This window comes from Eleutherodactylus coqui, chromosome 4, assembly GCF_035609145.1.
Source record: "Eleutherodactylus coqui strain aEleCoq1 chromosome 4, aEleCoq1.hap1, whole genome shotgun sequence".
Taxonomy (NCBI): Eukaryota; Metazoa; Chordata; class Amphibia; order Anura; family Eleutherodactylidae; genus Eleutherodactylus; species Eleutherodactylus coqui.
Window position 1 is genome coordinate 80,425,988 of NC_089840.1, and position 27,234 is coordinate 80,453,221.

Consider the following 27,234-nt stretch of genomic DNA (forward strand, 5'->3'; position numbering starts at 1 on the left):
TGTGAACAGTGGTAGAATCTGCTGCAGTTTTGTTATGCAAACTGATCATAAATACAGTCTACATGTACTGTACCACTATGGAGGTATCCTTGAACTCTATGAACACCACATTCAGGATATGTGTGCTATAGATCCCAAATGTGTTGGTGTGGATGAGCTTTATACTCAGACGTTTCTTATGATATAATCCAAATCTAACCCCCCCCCAAATTCGATTTTCTGCTGTCATTCATCGACAACTGAAATCTGTTTTGATATTGGCCTCAGTTATTTGAACTCTATAGCTTTAGATGTACCCACAGTGAGCAAGGATGAGGCCCTCTGCAAAGCCTATGCTTTAGATAGCTACCCAATAAGGTAACGTAACTGGAAAGTAGACTGTAGTTGGTGCAAGAATTGTTTTTCATCAGCTTTGCTTCCTCTAAAAGAACCTAAAATGGTTAAGTTACCCTCTGTAGTAGACAAAATGTCACACATTGAGCTATTTTCCACCTTCCCCCGGATTTTTTTTTTATTTTATGGTCTTCAGCAGATACCTGTGGGCCGGATCATAATCATTGACTCATTGCAATCTCCAAGGCAAACATTTTTCCAGTAGATATAACTTTTGCCATTCAGTTGGACTAGGAAGCAATTGTCATACCACCAACCACTGTAGGACGCTGCACAGTGAGAACCACTGCGGTCCTGATCTTTGTCTTTTGTGGAGAACTTCATGTTGTCATGGACCGTGTTTGTGTCAAAGACAGTTAGATAGTCCCCAGCAGTTCCGGAATATCTCCCTAGACGTAATGCATACCCATTCACTTCTTTGTCTAGACTGAAGATATCATAGTCAGCGTACCACTCCTTATCACTCTTGTCCTTAAGAAGGAATCGCACCATGTAGACGTTCTGAGATGTCAGCAGATGAATGTACTCATTACCCAGCCAAAAATCCTTCATCACATTTCCAAATCCATACTTGAAAGTGGTCCAGGACTCATGCCAAGTGATTTCAGTAGTTTTGGAGTTCTTCTGGATCACAGTCCAGCGGTTATCATCTTCATCTACATGGCAATAGACTACCAAAGGAGGTGAAAGATGGGGCTTGATTACGTACACACCACTGGGGCTGTTCTTTGGCAGTTTATCACAGTCTGCAGGAAAATCTGAAAAAAAGTGTAAGTAACTAATGCATGTAACATAGAAGTGCATCACTTCATCACTGTGGTAGTAAAATGTAAACGGATATAGCAATCATTAACATGACTGGTGCATCATGAGAACTTGATTCATAGCATTGTGGTACATTCTAATTAAAGCCACCATCTGCTTTCAGGACAAAATTCTGTAACAGGTCCGAAGGGAGAGGGAGGTATATTGCCTTCTTTGTTGCTCTCTGCCATCCCTGTGATCCAGGGCCACCCAAGATGGCCAACAAAATCCTCAAACTACCTAATCTCTGCAGTCCATTGGTAGCGTTAGACTACCAACACACTATACCTGCTTTCTGATTGGCCAGAGTTCCTCACATGATCAGCACAGGTCAATCACAATCAGAGAGTAGTAGACAGTGTGCATTAGGTAATTTGAAAATTGCTGCAGCCATCTTGGACAGTTGAAAATAGGCATCCCCTTTTGTGTTCCAGCGGTCATAATGGTTTAATTTTTTTAGCAATGTAGCTGTATGACAGCTTATATTTTGCTGGATGAGTTCTAGTTTTTATAAGGACTAATTTTAGGTACATATATAATGTACTGAATAACTTTTATACATTTTTTTTGCTAGGAGCAATGGAAAAAAAGCAATTCCACCATAGTTTTTTGGGATTTATTCTTATGGTGTTCACAGTATGGTATAAATATTATGTTAGCTTTAGTCTACGGGTCAGTTTGATTCTAACAGCACCAAATTGATAGAGGTTGTTTTATGTTTTACCACTTTTGCACAATATCAACACTTTTTTTTCCTACAAAAAGACTTTGTGCGGCGCTACATTTCAGGACCGCAACAATTTTATTTTTTAGTTAACAGAGTTGTATTAGGCCTGTTTTTTGTGGAACATCTTGCAGTTTCACTAACACCATTTTGAGATAAATACAATTTTTTTAAATTTATTTTTTATTCTGGTTTAGGGAAACAAGATGATCAGAAAACTGCTATCTTGGCTTTTTTTTAATAGAATTTATTGCGCTGAATAAATAATGTGATATCGTTGTTATGGATGTGACTACACCAATTATATGTAGTTTTTTGTTCTTTTTATGTTTTCAATATTTAAAGCCTTGTGTAAGAGGGAAAAAGTTTTTTAAAACTTTTTTCAGAAAAAACATTTAGATGGTATGGTAACTTCAGCATCTGCAGGGTTAAATGATTTAGTAGAGTCATTAGATGAGCAAGTCCTCATCTTCTCTCTCATTTTTTTGGGGAAAAAAACATGTGACAATCAGAGACCAAATATGCTCTCTTATTGATGAGGTTTGCTTGAGTTAACTTGATACAGGTGTTTACCTGTTGTTCACATGGAAAATTTTATGAAGTCATGGTTACTTGAGAGGATCTGAGGAATAAAATATGTATACATATAGAGGAGCGTTAGATTCTCCTCAGACTGCATGTACTGATATCCCTCTGCAGAATGTGCCACCTCTCACACTCTCCTTACTTATTACCATTAAAAGTAATGCCTCTTTTTATTCAAATTTACCCCCAGACTGGAGGTTGCTGTTCCTTCTTAGGCTTAGGGTACGTTCACACGAGCGTGCTTTTGTGTGTACTTATGTGTGTACATACGTCCGCACCTAGGTACGAGCAAAAACACACGGGAACACAGCTGCGTGCTTATTGTCAATGGAGCCGCGGCTGCTGCTGGCGGCTCCATTGAAAACAAATACTCTGCCGGCCCCCTGCATTCTTTTTCAGGGAAGGGCCTTACATTTAAGCCCTTCCCTGAAAAAGAAACATTTTAGTGCAAAACAAAAAAAAACGTACCTCTCCACTGCTGCCGTGACCCCCGCGGGCATTAAGAACACATCTTCCGCATGCGGCAGATGTTTCCTTCACCCCCACTAGTTAAAAGAATTCCCTGCTGCTACATCTGCCAGATGCAGCAAAGGGAATTCTTCAATTCTCAACTGCAGCTGTCACACATGACAGCTGCAGTAGAGAATCCTGCTGCCGGCATCCCGTCAATGGCTTTTCAGGGAAGGGCTTCATAAGCCCTTACCTGAAAAGCCATTTAAAAAAATATATATATATATATAAAAAAAAAAAACAATACTCACCTCCCTTTAGCTGCCGGGGCTCAGCTGTGAATTCTGGCGCTGGCCCCGGCTCTGTAGTTAAGCCCTTCCCTGAAAAGCCTTTTAGAATAGTAAAAAAAAAAATACTCACCTGCCGGGGCTCAGCATCGACTTCTGCCACTGTCCCTGGCTCTGTAGCTCTCAGCTATCAGCAGCCGGGGATTTAAAATCCCCGCTTGCTGGAAGCTATAATTGTGATTGGCTGAGCGCTTCAGCCAATCACAATCAGAGCTACCAGCAAGTGGGGATTTTAAATCCCCAGCTGCTGATAGCTCAGCAGAGCTACAGAGTCTGGGACAGCAGCAGAAGTCGCCGGTGAGCCCTGGCAGCTGTCAATGACTTTTCAGGGAAGGGCTTCACAAGCCCTTCCCTGAAAAGCCAATTAAAAGTAGATTTAAAAAAAAAATTACTTACCTGTCGGCCGCTGCTGTGTCCCCCGCGGGGATAAAGAATACATCTGCATGCAGCAGATGTTTCCTTCATCCCCGCTAGTTAAAAGAATTCCCTGCTGCTACATCTGCCACATCTGTGGCAGATGCAGCAGAGGAATTCTTTAATTCTCTACCGCAGCTGTCACACATGTCAGCTGCAGTAGAGGATTCTACTGCCGGCAATAGATTTTAGGGAAGGGCTTTAAATATAAGCCCTTCCCTGAAAATCAAGTAAAAGTGGTTTAAAAAACAAAAAAAATAGATACTCACCTCCCTTCAGCTGCCGGGGCACAGCCGCGTCTTCTCCTGCTGTCCCCTGCACTGTGGTGCTGATCTATCAGCAGGCGGAGATTTAAAATCCCCGCCTGCTGAAAGAGCTGAATGTGATTGGCTGAGGTGCTCAGCCAATCACAGGCAGCTCTAGACCGTCATTCATTCGGGGAGAGCTACCTGTGATTTTAAACCACTTTATACTTGATTTTCAGAGAAGGGCTTATATTTAAAGCCCTTCCCTGAAATCAATTGCCAGCAGCAGAATCCTCTACCGCAGCTGACATGTGTGACAGCTGTGGTAGAGAATTGAAGAATTCCTCTGCTTCATCTGCCACAGATGTGGCAGATGTAGCAGCAGGGAATTCTTTTAACTAGTGGGGATGAAGAAAACATCTGCCGCATGTTCTTCATCCCTGTGGGGGACACATCAGCGGTGGACAGGTAAGTAATTTTTTTTTTTTAACACTGAAATTTTTCTTTTTCAGGAAAGAGTTTATATGTAAAGCCCTTCCCTGAAAAAGAATGCAGGAGCAGGCAGACCATTGTTTTCAATGGAGCTGCGGCTCCATTGAAAACAATGCGTGCAATCCCTATGGTGCACGCATGTCCTATCTTTGCAGGCATGCAACTGCAAAGTACGGACATGTGAACACACCATAGGGAATGCATTGTTGTAAATAGAAGCATGTTTTTGTGCGTGCGTATGTACGCACAAAAACACGCTTGTGTTAACGCACCCTTAAAGGCATGCTCCATCCCTGCAGTCCATGGTCACTTCCTTCTGTACTTTACAGCCTTTAAGTATATATACATAGAGGTCAGTTGGATTGTTCTCAGTATATACACAGAGGTCAGTTATATTCTCCTCATTATATACACATAGAGGTGAGGTAGTATAGAAATCATTTCCCTAGGCTTTATGATTTCTGAGAAAAGAACTATGTCATGTATCGTGAATTTTCAGTTTTTCACACTTAGAATTGAATATTAAAGTTGCAACCCCTTTACATTTCCTATTAGGACGTAAAGAATGGTCGTGGCAAATTTCATGTTTGTGCAGTGTGTGTTATCAGTTACATTACATAGGGGGTCACTTACTTTCACACTTAGAATTGAATAATCAGGTTGCAACCCCCTTTATATTTCTTATTAAAGGGGTTGTCCCGCGCCGAAACGTGTTTTTTTTTTTTCAATAGGCCCCCCGTTCGGCGCGAGACAAACCCAATGCATGTGTTAAAAAAAAAACCCGTTTAGTACTTACCCGAATCCCCGCGCTGCGGCGACTTCTTCCTTACCTTACTAAGATGGCCGCCGGGATCTTCACCCACGATGCACCGCGGGTCTTCTCCCATGGTGCACCGTGGGCTCTGTGCGGTCCATTGCCGATTCCAGACTCCTGATTGGCTGGAATCGGCACACGTGACGGGGTGGAGCTACGAGGACCAGCTCTCTGGCACGAGCGGCCCCATTCACCAGGAAGAAGACTGGACTGTGCAAGCGCGTCTAATCGGGCGATTAGACGCCAAAATTAGACGGCACCATGGCGACGAGGACGCTAGCAACGGAACAGGTAAGTGAATAACTTCTGTATGGCTCATAATTAATGCACGATGTACATTATAAAGTGCATTAATATGGCCATACAGTAGTGTATAACCCCACTTGCTTTCGCGGGACAACCCCTTTAAGGACCTAAAGAATGCTCCTGCTAAATTTCAAGTTTGCACAACACTAAGAAGTTAAAGAAGTAGATTAGGTACATTACATAGGGGTGCACTTATTTTTGCACTTAGCTTTGAATAATCAAATTGTGACCCCTTTACTTTTCGTATGTAGGACTTTAAGAAAGCTTATGTCAAATTTCACGCTTGTACGACATGGGAACTTACATTACATAGGGGGTGACTTACTTTTGCACTTAGTATTGAATAATCAAATTGTGACCCCTTTACTTTTTTGTATTTAGCACCTAAAGAATGCTCCTGCCAAATGTCAAGTTTGTACGACATCGGGAAGTTAGAGAATTAGATTAGGTATATTACGTAGGTGTGCACTTACTTTTGCACTTAGCATTGAATAATCATGTTGCAACCCTTTTACTTTTCATATTTAGGACCTAAAGAATGCTCCTGCCAGATTTCACATTTGTACGACACCGGGAAGTTAGAGAGTTAGTGGCGAGTCAGTGAGTCAATCAGTCAGTCAGTCAGTGAGGGCTTTCGCTTTATATATGTATATATAGATATATTTGTGTTGTAATTCTGTTGGTTGTCATTGAAAGCAGACCGTAAAGCTTGACATCAGACATAGCCCTAATGTCTCATCTGAGACACTTAGCTTTACCTACATAAGATTACTGTACAGAGTATGGTGTAAACATAAGGGCTTCTTCATGTATGACTTTTTTGGCAAGTAAAGTACTGGACAGGATGATAGGAACCAAACAGACCACATTATAATCAATGGAGTCCACTTGGCATTGCTTAGTTCTGTCATAAAACTGAGCCATTTAGCCAAAGAATTTTGTTTTCCTGCTGCCATAATGGATCAGGAAAACAGAATCCTCAATGCAGATGTAAATGTGCCCTAATGCTCCTGGAATGCAAATCACCTAAGCAAGATTCCAGGTCTGAAGCCTTCAGAATTATGAGTGACTCTCTGGAATATAATACAGAATGTAACTCAGGATTAGTACAAATACCCCAATTTTTATGTAGATTAACCCTTCCCAACCCAATTTCTCTGCCACCTGCACATTCCACAGCTCTTATTTATTTTGGATGGGAAAGAGTGTTGCAGATTCCTTGGAATGAGGACTTTAACAGATGGGGGTGTTTTTGCCCTGTTGTGCGGATGTGATGGCCGCAAAACGGAACGAAACAAAACTATTGATTTCAATGGTTTCGTTTTCACTATAGGGATTATCGTGCGAGAAAAGATAGAACTTGGCGTATTTTACTTGTACTTAGTTTTTTATGTACGTAGAAAAAATATGTTGGAGCTATATTCCTGCTTTAAATAGATCGGGTTGTGTTTTTGAAAAACAGCCATAAAAAATAAAGCCATGTGATTAGCCCTATAGATTTACATTAGCTCTGTATTATGGCCCACTCAACACAGACCTTATACGGAGCAAAAATAGGCTAGTCTGACAGCTGCCTTAGAGTTTGGACCCTCCCCGATTAAACATTAAAGGGGTTATCCAATTGTGACCTATTGATGGCCTATCTTTTGGAGCTGCACTGAGCTGATTTCTGCAGGAAGCAGACAGCTCCATTCTCTCTGCAGTGGCCAGGCTTCGTATTGCTGGTAAAATTCCCACTTACTTCAAATGAGAACTTTGCCTGTAATACCAAGCCTCACCACTGCAGTGGGAATGGAGCTATTTGCTTACGGCAGAAATCAGCTCAGTGCACACTGACCAATCCAAAAAAACAGCCGATCGGCAGTGTTCTAGGCAATTAATCTGCTTCAGATAGGCTATTAGTAGTTTACAGCTGGACAACCCCTTTAATTACTTATCCTAAAAATAGGTCAGTCGTGTTAAAACCCCATAGAACCTCTCTGCATTAATCAAGAAACACTTTTTGGTCATTTCTATAAGAGAGTGTACCATGAATAAATATAGTGTTAAAGAATCATGTAGAAATTTACTACTGAGTACATGTCCAGTTTCTCCTGTTTCCACACTTATTTGTCTTTAGGCTTAAAGGGGTTTTCCATCATAAAATTCATTTATTGGATTTGGGGGGGGTGACTAAATGTGTGTGTGTGTGTATATATATATATATATATATATATATATATATATATATATACACAGATATACTCACCTTTTTGCTGCAGCGCTGCCACACTGCTTTCCTGCCACCATTTTTGTCCTCCAGTGGTTTATTTACTTGGTCTGCAGTGGTGCAGTTGGCTGTTCATCCACATGACTGCTACAGCGGGCGTGTGGAAGCCAGAGGGGTCCACCCCCTTTAATTGACGCTCAGCTCTGAGTCAAACTTCAAATTGTATTTATTCTAAAACACCACAGCATTTCAGAATAAAACACCCACGGGGCGAGAAGCATACCTGTCCCAGGTTCATGCTGCCCGTGGTTTGGGTAGTATGAACCTGATGACGAAATCCCTTTAACTGCAAATCCCAGTTTTAGACCAGGTGTTATCCCTTTGATTAATCATCCAAATGACTGATGTTATTAAATACATTATTGATAAAAAATAGTCCCAGTTATAATACCGTATATACCGGCGTATAAGACGACTTTTGAACCCCGAAAAATCTGCTCTGCAGTCGGGGGTCGTCTTATGCGCCGGTAAAACAAAAAAAAAAAAAGTGTAAAAAAAAAAAATTTTATTACTCACCTCCCACGGCGTTCTGTCGCGCTCCGGCAGGACGTCGCTCGCTCCGGCAGGCTGTCGCTCGCTCCTCGTCCCCGCCGCAGCATAGCTTTCTGAATGCGGGGCTTGAAATCCCCGCTTCCAGAAAGCTAATACACACGCCGGCAGCCATGACAGCATTGAATGGCTGTGATTGGCTAAAGCACACGTGGCTTCAGCCAATCACACTATTCAATGACATCATTGAATGGCTGTGATTGGCTGAAGGCGCACGTGTTAGCAATCACACCCATTCAATGATGACATTGAATAGTGTGATTGGCTGAAGCCACGTGTGCTTTAGCCAATCACAGCCATTCAATGATGTCATGGCTGCCGGCGTGTGTATTAGCTTTCTGGAAGCGGGGATTTCAAGCCCCACATTCAGAAAGCTATGCTGCGCCGGGGATGAGGAGCGAGCGACAGCCTGCCGGAGCGAGCGACATCCTGCCGGAGCGCGACAGAACGCCGTGGGAGGTGAGTAATAAAATTTTTTTTTTTTTCTCCACTGAATACCGGCGTATAAGGTGACAGTTGGGGGGTCGTCTTATACGCCCCGTCGCCTTATACGCCGGTATATACGGTAGTAGGGTACAGAATAAAGAACAATTCCCAAGTGGCGGGTTATTAGTGGGCTGTGGGTAAAGTGTTAATCCTTACATATACGTCAAAAAAGTGTGACTTAAAGAACACCAACAAAAAACAAAGTGCATAAAAAGTTTACAAATTTCATGCCATTTTTCACAAGTTTAAAAAACCAGCCACAAACCTGTGTGTGAAGGAGGCTGAGAGGAGTTTTATTTTAATCCAAAAATGCATGTAAAAAAGACTTTTTTTTCTGCCTCTAGCATTGTTTCACAAGTATTTTTTGTATTTTAGGCTGGTTTCTCACCTGTTTCGGAAATTCCGGCTGGAGGTTCCGTCACAGATCCGACTCAAAATACCGGAAGAAACAGCACTTCCATTCAAAAGCCGGACAGTTGGGCGGGAACTAGGTGGACCCCATTATAGTCAGTGGGGTCCATCCGGCACTGTTTGATTCCATCCAGAGACGGAGCCATTCGGCAGTGGGGATTCCCCTTTCCTGCTCCCCAAATGGAACAGGAAAGTGGGACCTTGGGCGCAGGTGTGAAACCCCCCTAATTCACACATGTGTTTTTCAGGCGTTTTTCATGTAATATAGTGGCCTATGCAAAAACAGTAAAACAAATTTGCAGCTTGCTGTTGTTTAAAAAAAAAACACTGAATCAAAAAATTCACAAAAAGTAAACAAAATCTATTAAAAAAACACTCTTCATAGCACATTTAATATTTGCACATTTTATATTCACTTTACAGCTTACATCTGTCTGTGGCATTTCTTGCATTAAAGAAACACAGCAAAAAGATCTAATAAAAAAGTGGTGATGCTCCTATAAATGCTATGTGGGAAGGGTGATTTCACACACAGCATTTTGCATCAAAATGAGGCATTTTTGCTGTTTTGTTGTCAGTGTTTTTTTTGCCACTTTTTATGCTGAAAAAAAAGTCAGCAGCCAGATGATTACAACTTTGCAGCTTGTTTCTTCACTTTTGGCACTTTTTTGTGTTCATGTTGTTTTTTAAAATGCAGCATGCTCTAGTTTTGATGGTGTTTTCAAATGAACTTACCTATAGGGGGAAAAATGTATGTATACATATGAAACCTCCAGCCACCCCCACCCCCTCTAAAAGAATATTTGCAAAAATCAATAGAATAGTCCGTAGCATTTTTTTTTACAAACTTCAATTAACACTACAGAAAAACTGTGTGAAGGAAGCCTGATGGAAGATGCACTCACCTTGTTGAAATGGTTCCTTTGCAACTTCAAGATCCTCTGCTAAAGCTGCAGTCAGGCACAGGATGCCGCCAACCCAGAACCAATGATATGCTGCAAATCGATAACCTATGACGGGTAATACGGAGAGATCGATCAGATGGATTTAGAAGGAGTACCATAGAGATAATATGACCTGATCATTGTCATGACAACACTTTGTAACAATTCCATGTGGTTTTAGATCTCACCCATTGTCTATGCTAGTGATTATAAATGGAACCAGGAAATGACTCTCCGTTTATATAGAAAAAGGGTCGTCTCCTCCCAAATTCCAAGCTACAAAGCCTGAAGAAATCAGCGGCTATTATACAGCATGGAGTCACAAAGTCCAAGCTGATTTTACTCAAGGTTAATGTTTGCTTCCGTTGCATATTTAAAGGGACAGTAAAGATTTCAATGGAAAGTTTATACATATTTTAGCTCTTTTTCTCAGAGTTTGCTATTGCAGTATTTGTTAACAGACCTCAGTGTCCCAGTTTATACCAGATTAACTTAAAGCTATGTTCACATTTACTCTATTATTTCCGTGGTCCATATCGGTCATAAGAGCTAAACAACAAAAATGAGTAAAATGCCAACACAAGACAAACATGAACAGTGCCCATCAGAGCAGATTGGCTATAATGTCTGCAGCCCGACACTTTATTGAATAACACAGCGCAGCATACTGAGCTATTTTGTCAGAAATTTTGTGCCAGATGTGTGCCATAGGCTCCGAGCCAAATAGATCACTATGATGTTAGGAGGTCAGGTCAGTAGACCCGCAGGTCGGCTACGGCACTTGTCTGTATTATGTCCGTATAGATGCACCTGTAATACACTCGTGAAACTTATCTAACTTTGTTGGGGTGTCATATATGTCAGACCTGAGGTCTGTGCTGATTGGCCAGTTAGTGAGAGAGGCCTCAGAACCTTCCAGACTGTGATGCAGCAGAAAAAGAGCAAACTGATGGATAACAGAGTGGTGGGCACAGGGAAGGACAGCCAGCAGAAGAAGTGGTGGAGGCCGTTGTAAAGTGGTACAGAGTATATTGCCTTATTACCTATTAAAATGAGCGGGTCCTGAACTGTAAGGCCTGCAGACCATACCAAAGAGTGAGAAGCAGCATTAGGCACAATTGTGGCCATATTCCTATGCTGGGGAACAGTTGTAGGGGCCAAAGCAGAGATGGGCTGAGTGATAAAAAGGGGCCCAGACAACCAAGTGGTTGAGGACAGCCGTAGCATGGCCTGTATAAACTTGTGTGCTGTGCAGACAAAGATTAAGGCTCGAGTGTGTGGTGCATGGGAGGAGATGGAGCTTCCTCCTGCGCAAACAAAGAAAAGTGTTGCAGCAAGGTGCAATAGAGTCTCAATGAGCCATGACATGGTGAACGTTCCCATATGTTAGTGAGAGGGAGACTGTGAGACATGCTGGGGGCCAGCGTGTGCATGTTAGCAGACACTTAGGTACAAGAATGAATCATAATAGCTGGTGGTCAGTGGGGGCAGGCTGATGGTGACACCGGGAGAGAGACAAACTGCTTTAAGAGAAGCTAAAGTCAGATGCAGAGAGCCAAAGGACAGGTGACGAGGCCTCCCATAAAGAAGACTGGATTCAAGTCAGGACTTTTTATGTGATAAATAGTTAATTTAACCCCTAATAACAGCAGAAAATTTGCCCTGACAAGGTCGACCCAGCACAGGAACCTGGGTGCTGATAAACCCTGTTAGGAATAGTCACCAGGAAGCCCGGAATTGGATAACACCAAGCGGTCTAAAGATTCTAGGAGTGAGCGACCAAGTTCAGATCTCAACTGGAAGTACTAAGGTAATAACAGACTAAGCACCAATTGGAAACAGAGGAACAGCAGAAGCAACTGGGACACATGCATTCATGAGTGGACTCATACAATAACACTGCAGCACAGGCTGTCAGGTCTGAGGCAATAGATGACAAACAATCTGCAGCTGGGTGGGAGAGGCAGAACCAATTTACACATAGCACAAACTTGTGATTTTCGTACGATGCGTTTTTAACAAAATACAGGCATATGAATAGATACATAAATTTACATTAGCACCTACTACGGTCTGCAAAACACAAACCAAATAAGGAGCTAATATATATTTGTCTGAAAGCGGCCTTAGGGGCCATTTACACAAAAATGATGTTGAGAAGGCCGAACTTTTAAATTCCTATTTTATATCTGTCTTCTCTCAGAAAGTAGATGGAACATCAGCTGATCTTCCCTGTGCTATTGGTGGAATAGAAGAATACAGACCATCTATAAGCAGAGAGATGGCGAGGGAAAATTTAGCTAACTTAAATGAATTCAAGTATCAAGGTCCAGATGAATTACATCCTAGGATACTAAAGGAAAGCAGCGGAGGTAATTGTTGAACCACTTGCCATAATCTTTGAAAATTCCTGGAGAACAGGAGAAGTCCCAGAAGATTGGAAAAGGGCAAATGTTGTCCCTATCTTCAAAAAAGGGAAGAAGGTGGATCTAGGAAACTAGAGGCCTGTGAGCCTGACTTTTATACTGGTAAAGGTCTTGGACAAATTATTAAACAACATGTATGCAAGTACTTGGATAAAAATTGAGTAATTAACCAGAGCCAGCATGGGTTTGTAACAAACAAGTTATGCCAGACAAATCTAATTTCCTTCTATGACAGAATCACCGACTGGGTTGATCAGGGAAATGCGGTGGATATAGTATATCTTGACTTTAGTAAAGCGTTTGAAAAAATTATCTCATACCATACGTATTGAAAAAATGACTAAATATGGGATCGACAAGGCAACTGCTACGGTAGGTGGATTCACAACTGGTTGAGTGATTGTACTCAAAGAGTGGTCATAAATGGCTACACATCCAAGTGGAAGAATGTATCAAGTGGGGTACCACAAGGCTATGTCCTGGGCCCAGTGTTCAACATTTTTATAAATGATCTGGAGGATGGAATTGATGGGAAACTGATCAAATGTGCTGATAACCGGAAGCTAGGAGGGATAACTAACACTAGGGAAGAGAAAGATAGTATTCAAACAGATCTAGAAAAGCCTTAACAGTGGGCAGCGACTAGCAGAATGGTATTTAACAAGGAGAAATGCAAAGTCCTTCATCCAGGCAAGAAAAAAGAAAAAAGCACATACAGAATGGGAGGAATTGGATTAAGCAGCAGCACATGGGTATACTAATAGATCATAGACTGAACATGAGTCAACAATGTGATGCAGCAGCCAAAAAGGCAAACACAATTCTGGGATTTATTAAGAGAAGCATAGAGTCTAGATCACGTGAGGTAATTATCCCCCTCTACTCTTCCTTAGTCAGACCTCATCTGGAATACTGTGTCCAGTTCTGGGCACCCCACTTTAAAAAAGACAGAGACAAACTGGAGCAAGTTCAGAGAAGACTTACGAGGATGGTGAGCGGTCTGCAAATCATGTTCTATGAGGAACAGTTAAAGGATCTGGGAATGTTTAGCTAGCAAAAAAGAAGGCTGAGAGGAGACGTAATAACGGTCTACAAATATCTGAAGGGCTGTCACAGTGCAGAGGGATCAGCCGTATTCTCATTTGCACAAGGAAAGACTAGAAGCAATGGGATGAAACTGAAAGGGAGGAGATACAAATTAGATATTAGACAGTGAGGGTGATCAATAAGTGGAACAGGTTACCACGGGAGGTGGTGAGTTCTCCTTCAATGGCAGTATTCAAACAAAGGCTGGACAAATATCTGTCTGGGATGATTTAGTGAATCCTGCACTCAGCAGTGGGTTGGACCCGATGACCCTGTAGGTCCCTTCCAACTCTACCATTCTATGATTCTATGATACACGGGACAAAATCCCTCTAAATTTGCTCAAACAAATGAAAATGAGTGATAATCATCCCGTGTAAATACAAAAAAAGCTTACTATTCGTTCACTTCTCGTTATTGCTGATGTTCAGCCAGCATAAAAATCATCGCATAATTGTCGGATTCTCGCTGCGTATAAACGTTTCCTGCTCAGCACTTCACATAAAACATAAAGTGTTGAGCAAGAAGTCCGCAATCCAGTGGTGAACTGTCTAAATGCTCTGCACGAGTGCTAATGACCTTAGCGGTGATGTTAGCGCTTGTGCAGTTGTCTAGACAATTGTCTGCCCATCTAAATGGGACACTACACAGTATTAGTAAAACTGCCCCATCATGTTTTTTATCTACAACTCTTATGCAGAACCTTGTATCTCCATTATCACAGGCTACAAACAAACCTACTATAGTCTGATTCTGAAGTCATGCTCTCTTTGAGGTTCCTTAAAGGAAGCATTGAAGAACACTTCTTTACTGCAGGGTAGGTGCCTACTGTATGTTGGGGTAATCCGTAGGATTTCATATGTCTGTTGGAATTTCTCCATAATAGTTCCACTGTTACTTGTTCCAAACTTTGAAACATCTAGGCAACAATTAAGGAAATGTGAGCGGAAAATCAATTTATTATTGCAGTTTTATCATATGAAATTAGACGATAGCTTGGTGATATATGATAATTAGCTTGTTTTGAAAATATCATAAAGATATAAGTCACTAGAACTTCAATAGAAAAGCTACTCCATTGATAGCATGTAATCATCATTAATTAATAACCTCTTTTATTGAGCTGGTAGTTGGCGGATCAGTGTTCACCTGTGTGAACTAGTGAACCCATATGTTTGGCATCTTTCTTCATAAAACTCCCCACTGATGTCTGACTCCTGATAATTACTTGATGACCACATGATTAAGGCCTCATGTCAACAGGTGTTTTTTCACCACGAATTACACGTGTGTTGCACGGCCGCGTGATACACGGTGAATGGAGTCAATGAAAGTGAATGGACTTTCATTGATCCATGCACTTGTGCGTGTAGATACGCTTGAGAAATAGATGGCAGCAGAGGCGTAATTTGAAGCTTCTGGGCCCCAATGAAAAATCTGTAACAGGACCCCAACTATAAAATTTATTGAACTTTTTTGACAAAAGTTTGAAGTCCCTGAAGAGGATGTGAAGATGAGATTGTCCGGTCACTGAAGTAGTACACTGCATTACTTATGTAGTGCATTCTACTAAACCTATGACAAGCAGCCTATTAGATTCCAAAGGAGGCGGGGCCTAATAGGCTAAGTTACATGGCACACATGGAGTCCCCTTCCCCTGTCATCTGCTTACATGCTGCAGTTGCTATTGATTGTGGCATGTGACAGGTTAAACTGCCCAGATTTGAGTGTGTTGCTCCAGTCTGTTAGAGCAGGAGCCTGGCTGTCAGTAGTCAGACAAGCCACCACCTTAAAAAGAGCCATGTGCAGATTTAAAACCCATTAGTGAGGTCAGTAGAAAGGCATATTGGTGATCACTAATGCATTAAAGGTTAGATTAAATGGGTTATGCAGAACATAAAGGAGTACTCCAGACACAATAAAATATTTCACCTATACACTTAGCATGGGCTGTCAATTTTTGATCTGTGTTGGTCTGACCCCTGCCATTCATCAGAATGAAGGAGTAACATTGATTCAGTGACTGAATAGAAATAAGGCTGCAGTATCAGGCACAGGTATTTGTACAGACAAGCCACTGTGCCTATAATGGCCACAAAGAACTTACTGTAGCAGGTATGGCCGGAGGCCTAGTTTTGTCACGGTGATGCCAACACTCCGTCTGGACCCTTGGGGTGGTGTGCCGAAGAAATAACAGAGTCGAGTCCAGCAATATATTAGGAATCTGGGAGTGTACAGATTTACTAACTTTGGTATTTGAAGTACAACTTGATTTACAATACTGCGGATAAGCACTTGGAACAGATACATGCAGATGTAGTACTATACAGGCAACTGCACATGATGAGAAGATACAGAGATATTGATTTGATAAAGACCTGACTTCAACGCTCTCTTTTCCTTTCCAATTTTTTAAAGTGTCCTCAGTTTCCAATGGGCGATTAGAAGGAACAGTTTGACAGTTCTGGGTGGGCTTGCCATAGGGTAAAGTGTGGCATCTCAATGTCCGCCCACGTTTCATCTTCAGGGAAATCGTCTAACGTGGTAGGTAATCGGGAGAGAGTGCATATTTATTGCTTTTTCCAGTGCGGTATTAGATTTGGAAGGTAAGGTTGGCTAAGCGGGACAACCATCTGTGTTCTAATGCCCCTGGTTTTGCAGAGTTCAGGTAGGCATCTGGGTTGCTATCCGTATAGACAGTAAAGGTGGCAGCAACAAGGCAGTCCTTAAATTTTTTAGTAACAGTCCAGACTAGTGCGAGAATTTCCAGATTGAAGGAGTTGTAATTTTGGTAATTTCTTTCAGTGCCTTTTAATGAGCCATATGCGACTACCCTTTCTTTGCCCTTTTGTATTTGGCTAAGCACTGCGCCTAGGCCATTGAAGCTAGCTTCTGTATAAAGATTGAACGGGAGCGCATAATCAGGATAAGCAAGGACGGGGGGAGTAGTTAACCTTTCTTTTAATACCTGGAAGTTCTGCTCTTGCTCTTTTTCCCAATTAATAGCAGTGGGTCGTTTGAAAGTCTCTTTTGGGTGCCCATGCAAAACTTCTTGTAGTGGGGCTGCAATCTGTGCAAACTTGGGGATGAAACGTCTGTAATATCCTACAAATATCAGAAAGCCCCTGATATCTTTTAGTGTCTCAGGAGTAGGCCAATTTTTAACAGTGTTCACCTTATCTGGGAAAACCCGTCGGCACTGACGATGTATCCGAGATAGCGCACTTTAATTTGCAGCAGGTGACATTTAGATGGCTTCATTTTTAAGCCGTGATCAATGAGGGTCTGAAACACTTCTCTGATGTGCCGGATATGTTCCTCATAGGTTTTAGAGTATATAATCAGGTCATCTAGATATAGTAGGCCAGATTCAAAATTCTTATTGCCTAAACACTTTTCCATGAGACGTTGGAAAGTACCTGGGGCAATGCAAAGGCCGAAGGGCATGCAATTAAACTCAAATAGCCCCACAGGTGTGGTGAAAGCAGTTTTCTCCCTATCTGCTTCACTCATGGGCGCCTGCCAATATCCAATGGATAGATCCAAAGTGGAAAAATACGCGGCAGAGTGGAAAAATACCCAAGGCCAGCAGAGACTTCTCACTGTGAGGTAGAGGATAGGCATCTTTATTGGTCTTTGTGTGGTGCACAGTGATAAGGCAGCGGTATGCAGTTCTAAGCTCTCTCTCATGACCTGAAGGCTGTGAGCTCAATCCCGCATGGTTCAGGTAGCCGGCTCAAGGTTGACTCAATCTTCCATCCTTCCAAGGTCGGTAAAATGAGTACCCGGCTTGCTGGGGCGGGGGGTAATAAATAAAAAATTACCTGAAAGTGCTACGGAATAAGTTGGCGCTATACAAATAACAAGTCCCTACCCTTTATGTGTCACACTATTAAGCTTACTGTAATCAACACAGAAGCGGTTGCTTCCATCCTTCTTTTTCACAACTACTATGGGTTGCATCCCAGGGACTATGGATCTCCCGGAAAATATGATTGTCCTTCATTTCTTGCATCATAGTTTTGACTTGTTGATAGAAGGAAGGTGGCATAGGCCTGTATCTCTCTTTAATCGGTACGTGGCCATTGGTGGGGATAGAGTTGCAGAGGTACTTGACCTGGCCAAAATCAAGGCTATGCTGGCTTCTTTTCTACATCCACCTTTTTTATTCCCTGCACCCAATCAAGGGATGTCTGGGCATCTCCAATATATAACTCAGAGATCCAAGAGGCAGACTGAGTCGAACCTGCCTGTACGGAGCTCCTTGCAACACACTGTCAGTCTCGCTTTTAAATACATCATCAGGAGCAAGCAGGGACACCTGTGCCACGGCCGTATACTTGTTTAATTGTGCAGGGACATTCCCAATATTAATGAGACGAATCAGCACCTTCCAATTGGTTATTGTAGCCAGACTCAGGGCAGCCATCAGATATGGGTGACCGTCTATTAGGATGGGCTCCACTATAGCCTCATATGCACGAACATGTAGACCTGGACAAATTCAGATTCCGGGGGGACTAGAACTGGTCTGATGTCTTTCATGTGGGCTCTATCCACATGACCCTGCGGATTAGCAAACCACTGCTGAGCTGTCAAGGCTTTTATGGTGGTCTTTAACACCTGAACCTGGGACGCTGCGGGCACATTACTTTGCAGCGCTTCCAGCATTTCTGCATAACAATTTTTTAGTATGTTCATCCCCAGCGTGATAATTGGTGCATTCTTGTCTGGTACATCTATCACTAGTATCCCTTGCTGGTGTAGCTCTGCTTTCCCAGCTATAATAGTTGGTTCCTAATACCCCACTATAGGTGCCAGGTCTTTGAATTGTAAAAATGTACTATAGGGGTGCTGCACCGATAGCATCTTCAACTGACTTCTAAGAGTCTCCTCAATAAATTGTTCCCTAAGAGCCTGGTTGGCACCAGGGGATTCTTTAGGGTCGGCCCTTATTACGGCCTTCATGTCCTCCTGTAGGGACAGTGCATACTCCCTTAGAGTCTCCCCCGCTCTGTCTCTTATTAAAGAAACTTTTTTTTATTTCTGACATAGTGTGTTTGTCAAAGATAGTCTGCAGGGGGCGTGGCTTATGGCTGATGGAGTAGGACGCTTGTGCCTGAGCTCCTGCTTGACCTCCCGCAAACAGAGATGAAACGGCCACCGCAGACCCTTGTTTCTACAGCCATGGGGAAGAAGAGGACCTCCACAACCCTGAGGCAGTAGCTGAGACCCTTTGCACCAGGAATTTAACGTTTTCTCTGCTCGCCGGAAAGGCTGCCAGCGCCAAGCGGGAAGCCTAAGATGGCACTGCACCACGCTGCCCGTGGAGATGCTGGGGAGAAGGAGACCATGGAGCAGCCTACTGGAGGGGGGGGGGCCCTTGAGCCCAATACCGGCAACATTGGAGTTTATGGAGCAGCAGGGAATCCCAGTCCCATAAAGGTATTGTCCCCTGCAACAGATAGTGGTGACAGGATGGACGAGGGGGAGAGGGGTGGTGGCCATTCACATAGTGTGGAGGCAGCTGTGGCTTCTGCTGAAGAGACTCTCCGCACCCCTTTGACCCATAACTTCCCCAAGCTGATCTCCTCAGGGCCCCTGGAGTCTAAGACTACTATGCCGATGGCCCCCAGTTAGAAGCCCTCAGGCCACCAAGCCGACCCGCAGCTGCACAGGATAAGGGAAAGAAGGGAGGAGGATGATTGCCTGAGCCTTCCTGTAGATAGTGAGCAGGGAGAACTGGATCTCTTAAACGCTCCCCCATTCCCACAAAGGTTTCCCAGGGGTCCATGCCAGTCAACACCCTCTGTCAGACCTGCAGGTCATGAGGGTGAAATGTCCCGCAAAAAGGTAAGGCCAGGAGGACAGCTATCCTCTTATGGTGAAGATATGGGGGCGATGCGCACCCCGAGTTCTGGGCTTATATTGCAATCCAGCCCTCTGGGGGCCTGGGGATCTCAGGATGTTGAAGAAGATTGGGACTGGAGGGCCCATCTAAAAGCTATTCCAACGAAAACAGAGATGAATTCTGTTACAGAAGCTAGATGCAGCTCATAAACAGGATATAGCGGTTCTTCAGAGGGACATTAGGCATGTGGGGCAAAGGGTGCTGGAGAGGGAGGAGACCCAAGATAAGTTCCAGAATACCATGGAAGAACACGCAAATCTTAAAAGCGCAAGCTTATTAGATCGCAGAGCTGACCAACCATATCGACGATATTGAAAACCGACATAGGCGCAATAGTCTCCGTATAAAAGGTCTTTCTGAGGAGGTGGCCAACAGCCAACTTGAGGACTGGGTCACAGAGTTCTTTAACCATCTCTTGGGTAGGCCTCCGGATGCGGCTCTTGAATTATACAGAGTTCATTGCGCACTCGGCACAAATCCTACAGATCTCTCTAAACCTAGAGATGTTTTATGCTGTGTTCATTTTTAAAGAGAAAAAGAACAAATCTTACAAAAGACACGCAAAGCCGTAAACTTGGAAGGTCGGTCAACCTTGAAAGCAAATGTGCTGAATTGCTGGCTGGTACTTATACGGGTACCTCCTCCGACACGACTGAACTGCAACCTCTCCTTTCTCACACCTGGCTGAGTCTGCTTAACTGCTCACTGACTCCTTCTTTTATCTCCTTTTTTTTCTTTCCTGCACTTTCTGGACTCCTCCCACTCTTGCATAGGGACTTGTGTTGTCGCTTTACCGCCCTTGGGGTTCTGCACCAGTGGAATTAAATCTGACTGTCAGCCAATGAGAGACCAGCTGACATCAGTGTTAAGCTCTAGGCTTAGAAGAGAAGGGGACAAAACAGGGTCTCTCAGATGGCACCTTCTATATCCATGGATGGCATATAGACAGGTGTGACAGGACAAGTGTGCTGTGAGTGTTCTGTAGGACCCGCTGGGCCACTATATGCCCATGGAAACAATACAGGCGATGTGATACACATAGTTATGCTGAAGTCCATCTAGTGTGTCTCAGTGGTTCGAGCAGCACCAATCAAACATTTATAGCCTATGCTAAGGATAGCCACTCAGTATTTAATCAGTTGGTAAATGACCTTTGGGACAAGGTGCGAATTAAGGCTACAAATGGCCCAGGTCTGTATGAAAATTGAGACCCTGCCCCAGCAAAAAGTCTAAGGACGCTTTCAGGTGAGTATATTTTAGCTTAAGACTTAAGACACTCAGACTTAATGCCCTTTTTCAACAAATATCACATGCTCACCCTCAAGCCTTCTCTAGAGCTGCATCGGTCCTCTTGAACACTGTCTATCACCGAGGGAATCACTAAAATATAACTTTTATTAGGTAAAGATAAAAATAAAAATGTATAAAAGGCGTGGACTCTTATTCCAGTTACACTCCTACTGGACAAGTAGATATTCTAACAGTAGTAAGTCCATATAAGTATATACCAGATGATGCGCTAAGTTCTAACTCCACAACCACAATGACCCCATCTATATTGTTGGTGCATGGGTCGAGATATATATTATGGTTGTGTACAGCTCCACGTGTATAAATGGCCACAAGGGCTAACAAAGCACAATGTAGGTTATATTTTTTGTATTTATACGTTGGAGCCGATAAATGGGTAAAGGCCAGAATAATAAATGTAACCCCCGTCTGGCAGAGTATTGAGGCATATATTAATGCCCAGGAAATATAGCATCAATCAGGTATATACTATGTGGTATATTCCCTATTATGGTGGATAATACCCTGATGCGATAACCAGCTATAGTAAACACGGTCACTAATTTTATCTATATAGTGACTCGCTTGACTGACGTCATTTAGCGTGTTTATCTAGTTTATATAAAAGCTGGCAAATAGACTGCAGCGCTGAGTGGTCTGTAACTAGGAGTTAAATGGTGCAAGGACATATTACAGCACCAAACGTTCCTTTTATTTTACCACATTCCCATTAGGGACAGACACAGCGGAGAGTCTTAGACCAGGGTCATTAACTCATAAGACCCTGTCACATGGACTAAACACTGCTGAGTGCAGCTAATAAAAACAGCTGATCACTGCTTCACTAAAGATGAATGCCGCTGTTTGTGAGATTTTATAATCACCAGCAGCTACGAGCAGCTAAACTGAAGAGGGTTCAATAAGATATATAATGAACCCTCTTTGTCAGTAACTGCTGCATTCACTATCACCATTTAAGCATAGATAGCCTTATATACAATGATGTGGACATCTGTGGCATGTCAAGCACAACAATAAGGCTATCTTAGGCTGGCTAACACCATCTACGCGTTTCCACGGTCCTTAATGCAGTGACCGCATCATCAGGATGGTGAATCTAGGTTATAGAACCGAACAGCCTGAACGGCTGTGTGAAAATGAGCAGCAATGGTATGTTGCCCAGAGCAGAGGCTTTTTAAAGTACAAGCCACGCCTCCCAGCAGGGGGGTTCGTCCCCAGTGCTCCAATGAGCATCAACCAACACTAAACTGTGCCTCAGCGAAAACCCGTGATGGAACGGGATTCCCGCACATGTGCAGTAGCCCCGACGGGTCCGGGACGCCAACCACTGCCAACCTTAGGAGGTATAGCAGAGTCGGCGCCCAGCACCCCGGAACCGCTGCGCGCGGCAGAGATAAGTGCTGCTGAGGATAAAGAAGCCTTTTTTGCTGCATTAGTATACAACGGTGCCCAGATGGAATTTAACGCTCAGTATGTTAATCCTTCAGTATCATGGCCCAAAAGAACGCATGGATAGAATACCCAAGTGCTTCTGTATAATAATATTTGATGGACCGAACCCGGTTATTGGGAACACTGTATGTATATAGAGAGAAGGGGTATATATACATAGTTTAAATGACAGTAAAAATAAAAATAACAGTAACGACAGGTGACTACCATTATTTGGCAACATATAGTATTATGCAAACAATAAACATTCTATGATAATGCTCCAAGATGTCAAGCATAAATGTCCTATATACACTGACTCGCATATACAGCCAAGTTTATATAGTCTATGCATGGTGTGTCCGCACCAAAGATGGTGTAGTACAGCGGACGCGTAATTAAATGTAATAAATACTGTACATGGTATATTGTTGCATCAATCACCTATGATGTTGATCCTGTATTATATAAACGATGCATAAGAGAGACAGTCATTTAGTCCCTTGGGGCTACAACATTGCAGGCGGTGAATCCACCGTGTCTCCTTTTGTGTTAGTAACCTGTCTCGATTACCTCTCCTCCCATTCTCCCTAATAATCTCAATCCCTTGGAATTTAATGCATGTAGGATCATTGTCATGCATATCACGTATGTGTGTCGCTATGTTGGTATGTTCTCCACGGTTCACATTGCCAACATGTTCCAGGATACGTCGCCTAAATTGGCGGATGGTTTTCCCAACATAGTCCAACGGGCACGGGCATGTGGCTTTATAGACAACGCCGCTGGAGCGGCAGTTTATAAAGTCCCTTATGTGGAACACCTCTCTTGTAGTGGAACATGTGAAGGTGTTACCTCGAGCAATAAAGCCACATGCCTTACAGCCCGCACATCTGAAAGTGCCCTTTGGTAAGTCCGATCCTAGCCATGTCTTGGTTGACAACTTGGGTGGAAGTAGGCTGTGGACCAATCGGTCTCTCAGGTTACGTCCGCGTCTATACGTGATTTGGGGATTGACCGGGAGATGTGACACCAGGTCCATGTCCTTCAAAAGAATATGCCAATATTTACTGATGATATGTCTCACTTCTTTTGATTGGTCATCAAATGTACCAATTATACGCATCTTATTGTTCTTGTCATCTCTTTTACGAGTTTGCAGAAATTGATCTCTGTTAGTACCAATTATACGCATCTTATTGTTCTTGTCATCTCTTTTACGAGTTTGCAGAAATTGATCTCTGTTAGAATTCTAACAGAGATCAATTTCTGCAAACTCGTAAAAGAGATGACAAGAACAATAAGATGCGTATAATTGGTACATTTGATGACCAATCAAAAGAAGTGAGACATATCATCAGTAAATATTGGCATATTCTTTTGAAGGACATGGACCTGGTGTCACATCTCCCGGTCAATCCCCAAATCACGTATAGACGCGGACGTAACCTGAGAGACCGATTGGTCCACAGCCTACTTCCACCCAAGTTGTCAACCAAGACATGGCTAGGATCGGACTTACCAAAGGGCACTTTCAGATGTGCGGGCTGTAAGGCATGTGGCTTTATTGCTCGAGGTAACACCTTCACATGTTCCACTACAAGAGAGGTGTTCCACATAAGGGACTTTATAAACTGCCGCTCCAGCGGCGTTGTCTATAAAGCCACATGCCCGTGCCCGTTGGACTATGTTGGGAAAACCATCCGCCAATTTAGGCGACGTATCCTGGAACATGTTGGCAATGTGAACCGTGGAGAACATACCAACATAGCGACACACATACGTGATATGCATGACAATGATCCTACATGCATTAAATTCCAAGGGATTGAGATTATTAGGGAGAATGGGAGGAGAGGTAATCGAGACAGGTTACTAACACAAAAGGAGACACGGTGGATTCACCGCCTGCAATGTTGTAGCCCCAAGGGACTAAATGACTGTCTCTCTTATGCATCGTTTATATAATACAGGATCAACATCATAGGTGATTGATGCAACAATATACCATGTACAGTATTTATTACATTTAATTACGCGTCCGCTGTACTACACCATCTTTGGTGCGGACACACCATGCATAGACTATATAAACTTGGCTGTATATGCGAGTCAGTGTATATAGGACATTTATGCTTGACATCTTGGAGCATTATCATGGAATGTTTATTGTTTGCATAATACTATATGTTGCCAAATAATGGTAGTCACCTGTCGTTACTGTTATTTTTATTTTTACTGTCATTTAAACTATGTATATATACCCCTTCTCTCTATATACATACAGTGTTCCCAATAACCGGGTTCGGTCCATCAAATATTATTATACAGAAGCACTTGGGTATTCTATCCATGCGTTCTTTTGGGCCATGATACTGAAGGATTAACATACTGAGCGTTAAATTCCATCTGGGCACCGTTGTATACTAATGCAGCAAAAAAGGCTTCTTTATCCTCAGCAGCACTTATCTCTGCCGCGCGCAGCGGTTCCGGGGTGCCGGGCGCCGACTCTGCTATACCTCCTAAGGTTGGCAGTGGTTGGCGTCCCGGACCCGTCGGGGCTACTGCACATGTGCGGGAATCCCGTTCCATCACGGGTTTTCGCTGAGGCACAGTTTAGTGTTGGTTGATGCTCATTGGAGCACTGGGGACGAACCCCCCTGCTGGGAGGCGTGGCTTGTACTTTAAAAAGCCTCTGCTCTGGGCAACATACCATTGCTGCTCATTTTCACACAGCCGTTCAGGCTGTTCGGTTCTATAACCTAGATTTACCATCCTGATGATGCGGTCACTGCATTAAGGACCGTGGAAACGCGTAGATGGTGTTAGCCAGCCTAAGATAGCCTTATTGTTGTGCTTGACATGCCACAGATGTCCACATCATTGTATATCGGGCTATCTATGCTTAAATGGTGATAGTGAATGCAGCAGTTACTGACAAAGAGGGTTCATTATATATCTTATTGAACCCTCTTCAGTTCAGCTGCTCGTAGCTGCTGGTGATTATAAAATCTCACAAACAGCGGCATTCATCTCTAGTGAAGCAGTGATCAGCTGTTTTTATTAGCTGCACTCAGCAGTGTTTAGTCCATGTGACAGGGTCTTATGAGTTAATGACCCTGGTCTAAGACTCTCCGCTGTGTCTGTCCCTAATGGGAATGTGGTAAAATAAAAGGAACGTTTGGTGCTGTAATATGTCCTTGCACCATTTAACTCCTAGTTACAGACCACTCAGCGCTGCAGTCTATTTGCCAGCTTTTATATAAACTAGATAAACACGCTAAATGACGTCAGTCAAGCGAGTCACTATATAGATAAAATTAGTGACCGTGTTTACTATAGCTGGTTATCGCATCAGGGTATAATCCACCATAATAGGGGATATACCACATAGTATATACCTGATTGATGCTATATTTCCTGGGCATTAATATATGCCTCAATACTCTGCCAGACGGGGGGTTACATTTATTATTCTGGCCTTTACCCATTTATCGGCTCCAACGTATAAATACAAAAAATATAACCTACATTGTGCTTTGTTAGCCCTTGTGGCCATTTATACACGTGGAGCTGTACACAACCATAATATATATCTCGACCCATGCACCAACAATATAGATGGGGTCATTGTGGTTGTGGAGTTAGAACTTAGCGCATCATCTGGTATATACTTATATGGACTTACTACTGTTAGAATATCTACTTGTCCAGTAGGAGTGTAACTGGAATAAGAGTCCACGCCTTTTATACATTTTTATTTTTATCTTTACCTAATAAAAGTTATATTTTAGTGATTCCCTCGGTGATAGGCTTGTTGACACACGGGGTTTTCCTTTCTGTCACGGTGACAAACTCTTGAACACTGTACCCCAAAACACCCGGACAATCCCTGACGCAGGGAGCGTCACACGTGCTTTAAAAATTTATCTCTTCAAGGAGGCCTACCCAATCTCCCACCCCCATAATATGCCAAATCAACTGTTTACCATATGTAACTGTCTATATTGTTCATGCTCCCCTGTGCTTTGAAAGCACTCTAGAATAAGTTGGTGCTATACAAATAAACGTTTATTATATTAGTAGATTGACTTGATGTTCGCTACATGAACATAAAATGTTTAGAACTGTGGTTATTGTGAATCTCCCCCTCTCTCTTTCCATGCCGCTTCTGTTCTCCACCGTCTCTCTCTCTCTTCCTCTCCCTCACCCCTCTCCATGCCGCATCTCTCTCACCATCTCTCCATGCCGCTTCTCTTTCCACCTCTTCTTGCCGCTTCTCTTCCCACCTCTCCATGCTGATTCTCTCCCCCCCTCTCCATGCCACTTATCTCCCCCCTCCATGCCGCTTCTCTCCCCCTTCATGCTGCTTTTCTCCTCCCTTCCATGTTGCTTCTCTACCCCCTCTCTGCGCTTCTCCCCCTTCCTCTATGGGCTTATCTCCCCCCTCCATGCCTCTTCTCTCCGCCCCATGCCGCTTCTCTCCCCCCATTCCGTTTCTCTCCTCCCCATCCATGCCGCTTCTCCCCGCTCCATGCTGCTTCTCTCCCCCTCCATGCTGCTTCTCTAGCCTCCATACTGCTTCATGTTGTTCCCCCCTCCATGCTGCTTCCCCCCCTCCATGCCGCTTTCCCCCCCTGCATTCCGCTTCTCCCCCTCCATGCCGTTTCTCTTCCCCCATGCAGCTTTTTTCTCCAGCTTCTCCATGCCACTTCTCTTTCCCCCCTCTCCATGCCGCTTTTCTGTTCCACCCATTTAATAGCACTTCTCCTCCCCACTACATGCCACTTCCGCCCCACTCCATGCCACTTCTCTCTCCCCCCAGTCCATGCTGCT

At 43.3% G+C, this 27,234-nt stretch overlaps 1 protein-coding gene across 1 annotated transcript; it reads right to left on the bottom strand.

Moving 5' to 3' along the window:
• Positions 1 to 525: 525 nt before the first annotated feature.
• Positions 526 to 26,695, bottom strand: LOC136626501 (fibrinogen-like protein 1-like protein). The gene is made up of 5 exons (XM_066601558.1): positions 26,635 to 26,695; positions 23,921 to 23,995; positions 16,714 to 16,850; positions 8,868 to 8,877; positions 526 to 1,148 (listed from the first exon to the last, which is right to left on the bottom strand). Exons 1-5 carry the CDS (start codon positions 26,693 to 26,695, stop codon positions 526 to 528), a joined length of 906 nt encoding a protein of 301 aa, XP_066457655.1.
• Positions 26,696 to 27,234: the final 539 nt, after the last annotated feature.

Bases quoted from the DNA above. Each gene is read 5' to 3' on its own strand.
- LOC136626501 (XM_066601558.1), bottom strand. From the start codon at position 26,695: ATGGAGAGGTGGGAAGAGAAGCGGCAAGAAGAGGTGGAAAGAGAAGCG. The intron at 23,996-26,634 runs GTGAGAGAGATG...CCTCTCTTGTAG, and splicing joins AGAAGCGGCATGGAGAGATG to TGGAACATGTGAAGGTGTTA. The intron at 16,851-23,920 runs GTAAGTCCGATC...TGATATTTGTAG, and splicing joins ACATCTGAAAGTGCCCTTTG to GATATTACAGACGTTTCATC.